Here is a 4,755-nt window from a genome sequence, read left to right on the forward strand (position 1 = left end):
GAGTATGAAGATTCAAATAACTACAGAGAACAAAGAAAAAGTATTTTAATATGAAATAGTATCAACAAATCGTTTTTTGTTGAGTGAAAACTCGTTGGGAAGATGATCAGTTCTTAGTAACGCCGAGGCACGTTCGGAACATCCATACGACCCGAAAAGTGAGTATGAAGATTCAAATAACTACAGGAAACTAAGAGAATTATTTTAATATGAAATAGTATCAACAAATCGTTTTTTGTTGAATGAAAACTCGTTGGGAAGATGATCAGTTCTTAGTAACGCCGAGGCACGTTCGGAACATCCATACGACCCGAAAAGTGAGTATGAAGATTCAAATAACTACAGAGAACAAAGAAAAAGTATTTTAATATGAAATAGTATCAACAAATCGTTTTTTGTTGAGTGAAAACTCGTTGGGAAGATGATCAGTTCTTAATAACGCCGAGGCACGTTCGGAACATCCATACGACCCGAAAAGTGAGTATGAAGATTCAAATAACTACAGAGAACAAAGAAAAAGTATTTTAATATGAAATAGTATCAACAAATCGTTTTTTGTTGAGTGAAAACTCGTTGGGAAGATGATCAGTTCTTAGTAACGCCGAGGCACGTTCGGAACATCCATACGACCCGAAAAGTGAGTATGAAGATTCAAATAACTACAGAGAACAAAGAAAGAGTATTTTAATATGAAATAGTATCAACAAATCGTTTTTTGTTGAATGAAAACTCGTTGGGAAGATGATCAGTTCTTAGTAACGCCGAGGCACGTTCGGAACATCCATACGACCCGAAAAGTGAGTATGAAGATTCAAATAACTACAGAGAACAAAGAAAAAGTATTTTAATATGAAATAGTATCAACAAATCGTTTTTTGTTGAGTGAAAACTCGTTGGGAAGATGATCAGTTCTTAATAACGCCGAGGCACGTTCGGAACATCCATACGACCCGAAAAGTGAGTATGAAGATTCAAATAACTACAGAGAACAAAGAAAAAGTATTTTAATAAGAAATAGTATCAACAAATGGTTTTTTGTTGAATGAAAACTCGTTGGGAAGATGATCAGTTCTTAGTAACGCCGAGGCACGTTCGGAACATCCATACGACCCGAAAAGTGAGTATGAAGATTCAAATAACTACAGAGAACAAAGAAAAAGTATTTTAATAAGAAATAGTATCAACAAATGGTTTTTTGTTGAATGAAAACTCGTTGGGAAGATGATCAGTTCTTAGTAACGCCGAGGCACGTTCGGAACATCCATACGACCCGAAAAATGAGTATGAAGATTCAAATGACTACTGGAAACAGAGAGAATTGTACAACAAATGTTTTTTTGTTGAATGAAGAGTGAAAAGGGACAGTAGAGAATGTATGCAACCGACTCAACTGTGAGTAATTAATCGATATGGTATTATGGGAGAGGTCTGTTTGTCTTTATTGTCCATGTGACCTTTCCGCTGATTGACAGTTTGATAACCTGATGTGACAAGTTGGAACGTCATATGTGATGATGTTATCGGCAACTTCATAGAAACCTGTCCTATAAATAGTGTGAACGGATAACTCTGAACCCAGTTGACCTTTTTTGTATGCCACCGGGGTTGATTTTTTTGTCTGCTGCGTCTGTTGACAACCACCTGCGAAAATCGGTTTTTGACTTGAAGAAAATTTTTTGAATTTAAGGGAATCAAAGTGTCATGAGTGGCGGGGTTTTTTTCCGACGCATTTTCATCAAACACATCTTGATTTCCCTCTACATAATTGACGCATCCAGCTGTCTTATTATTGACGCATCCAGCTGCCTCTATGTATTGAGCCTCTTCTCGCTGTGATGATTTCCAGATTGGCCGTTGACTGTTTCATCGTAATATGAGCCACAACTCTGACGACAGTCTTGGAACGCCAATGCAATTGTCATCCAAACTCAGGGACCTTCGAACTCGTCAGAATGTTGATGATGATGATGAAAGTTCTGAGAAGAAATTCGTTCATTCATTGAATTTCTGGTATATACGTTATTCACAAAATACTCACTTATTTTCAAGGAATTTCGCCGGTTTTCCCGTTGATTTATCAATACATTCTCCAATTTTGGGACTTCGTCCAACCTTTGTGTCGATTATATCTAAAAATAAGCAAATTAGAATCATTACAACAGGTTTAAAGCGGTGAAAAAAGTTAAAACACAGGTGTCCTCAAGAAAAGCGCCAACTCACGAGAAACACGTCAACCATTTTTTGGGCGCTTTCTCGGATATCGCTTAGAAAGGTCCTCCTTCGGAGGGGTACTGTTAATACATTACCCTCTGTTGTGTTTCATCTTTTTGGTCTGCGTCTCTGCACAATTATAAAATAATCTTTGTTTGTCTGCTGAAAAGACTGTGTGCCTTGAATACCTTCCTAATTACTGTGTATTTTTCACAATTGTTGGGAAAAAAGGGTCTTTTCTTACGGTTTACAACTTTTCAAGGATTCTCGCACAATAGTTGCTTCTTCATTTTTTGAAAAGTATTTTTTATGAGTAATCTTCTAGCGGTCCCTTTGTGAACTGAGCCTCTTCCTACTGTGATGATTTTGAAACTGGCCGTCACTTCTTCAAGGAAGTTACCGTTCGTTAACCCATATTCGCTTTTTATGTATCGGTCCAATCAACCTGCACTTATACTACACGTCTTTTTATCGTCCTTCCTCTGTATTCTCTTTTTCCATGAGTCCGCGTTTCTCATTGCTCTCCGATAGGGTACTATTTAAAAATAACTCCTATAAACGGACCATTTTTTGTTTTTAACTCAATCAAAGTCAATGTTGTTCTGTTACCCGTTTTTTTTGAAGCTTTGAAATTGATTTCTCTAATTGAGCCATATTTTTCCAGGTAGCATGGCACCATCCAATTCACCGAAACCGAATCCACGTTCGCATAAGAAGAAAAATTCAAAAAACCGTGTCAATGACGGAGAAGATGCTAAATTTCTGGACGGTTTAGGAATAACCAGGAGAAGAAATGGAACGTTCGGAAAAAAACGACCAGACCCGATGATTTTGCAAGCTCGGAAAGAGGCGAAGGAAGCAGAACGTGTAAGATTTAATGCAGTTTATTCTGAAATAATTTCAATTAATTTTGCAGAAAGCTAAGAAAGAGAAGGAAGAAGCAGAACGGGTAAGATTTAACACAGATTTTTTAGAAATATTTTCAATTAATTTTACAGAAAGCACTACTTGCTCAACTGCGTTTTCCGAGAGAATGCCGACTTCCGAAACCTAAAGAGAATAGTGGAAGAAGCAAAATAGAAGAAGTACTGTCATCAGATGATGAAGAAGAAGAAGAAGAAGACCAGAACGATAAAGACTACGTAAGGAAAAGTTATCTAAAATAGTTTATTTCGTTGTATTTCATTTTAGGTATTCTCAACTGCGTATGGAAAACAAAGGAAGAGAGGTTCTGGTATAAGGACCTCGAAAAAGAGTGGAACTGGTTCAATGGACAAACAAATGGCAGATACCAGTGTTTCCGACGAAGATGATGAAGAATAAAATAGTGGACTAGAAGATGAAGTGGCAGAAGGAAGCATACAACATCATCTCCTCGTTTTATAAGTTGTAATTCCTTGTTCTCATGTTTTGCTTTAATTCAAATTCCCCCTCTCTTTTCTCACGTCATCCATCTTTTTTTATTTGTTGATATTTTTCCCGTTTTGCCCCTTTTTCCTTTTTCTGTCATTGTAACTATACCTTTTTTGATCTCTAATCCTATAACCCCGCCCCAATCTCACACGTGAGGACAGGGCGAGCGTTCCTTGCCCAAAAAAGTTGAATTCATAATAGATTGTGGTCATCGACCGCTTCACGTTATTTTAGTTATCTGATTCGCTTTATTCAAAACCATATGACTCACAATCGTGAAAAGTGCGTTCTTTTCATGAGGTGAATGGTCTGGCGAAAATCTGCCAGGCGACAATAGGAATCTTGATTCTCAATTATCCGTCTGGTACTTTCTATCCTAACAACTTCTTCATTGAATTAACGGTTTATTCGAGTCGAAAAACAGCACAATTATAAGAAATTGGATTCCATCTTCGAAGCCACACAATCTCCCCAAAGACACGATTGACCTGGAGAGCACCATCGCGGGAGTTCGCTGTCCCAATCGCACATGAACCATCCATCCGCGTCTGTCTCGACCTCAGGTCCGGGCACACACATCCCATCCTCACAGAAGAAGTCAGGTTGACATCCGAACTTGCACTGAGTCGATGAGTCATCTGAAACCAGTTCGTTTTCCGGAAGGGGGAACGCCTTCGCTGGTTTTGGGACGACCAAAACCATTAGAAGCATGAGACACGGAATCTGTAATAAAGAGCTTGACGATGAGGGAATACGATGTGCCGGGAGCGCGGTGGACCCCTTTTGCAAGCAGTACAAGCACCAAAAAGAAGGTTATATTCTGCCAACCTCAGTCCGAATCCCTTGTAAACTCACCAAGAAGAACTTCATTGTTCAGAAGAGCAGAATCAGATAGAAAAATATCAAAATCTGATAGGAGCTGATGCCTACCACTGGCTGGCTCCCCTTTTTATAGAGGTTTTAATTCGATTTACACCGTTCCCCTCCCTCGTATGGGAAACATGCCATAATCGAGGTGGGCGTGATGGAAAAATTTTAAAAAAAGATCATAAAATTTCTCCGGAAATCGTCTCTACCCCGAAAAAAAGCGAAAGGACACGAAAACATGCAAAACGGAAAATTGATATTGAA

The 4,755-nt window shown here is 38.5% G+C and overlaps 2 protein-coding genes across 2 annotated transcripts; one reads left to right on the forward strand and one right to left on the reverse strand.

The window, feature by feature from the left end:
* Positions 1-2,880: 2,880 nt before the first annotated feature.
* Positions 2,881-3,534, forward strand: GCK72_026067 (uncharacterized protein; the record flags this gene model as incomplete). The annotated part of the gene is made up of 4 exons (XM_053736640.1): positions 2,881-3,078; positions 3,128-3,160; positions 3,210-3,353; positions 3,403-3,534. 4 exons carry the CDS (start codon positions 2,881-2,883, stop codon positions 3,532-3,534), a joined length of 507 nt encoding a protein of 168 aa, XP_053580206.1.
* A 519-nt stretch (positions 3,535-4,053) lies between these two features.
* Positions 4,054-4,335, reverse strand: GCK72_026068 (uncharacterized protein; the record flags this gene model as incomplete). The annotated part of the gene is made up of 1 exon (XM_053736641.1): positions 4,054-4,335. The coding sequence occupies one exon, from the start codon at positions 4,333-4,335 to the stop codon at positions 4,054-4,056; it is 282 nt and encodes a 93-aa protein (XP_053580207.1).
* Between the last annotated feature and the right edge of the window lie 420 nt (positions 4,336-4,755).

This window comes from Caenorhabditis remanei, chromosome X, assembly GCF_010183535.1.
Source record: "Caenorhabditis remanei strain PX506 chromosome X, whole genome shotgun sequence".
Lineage (NCBI taxonomy): Eukaryota > Metazoa > Nematoda > Chromadorea > Rhabditida > Rhabditidae > Caenorhabditis > Caenorhabditis remanei.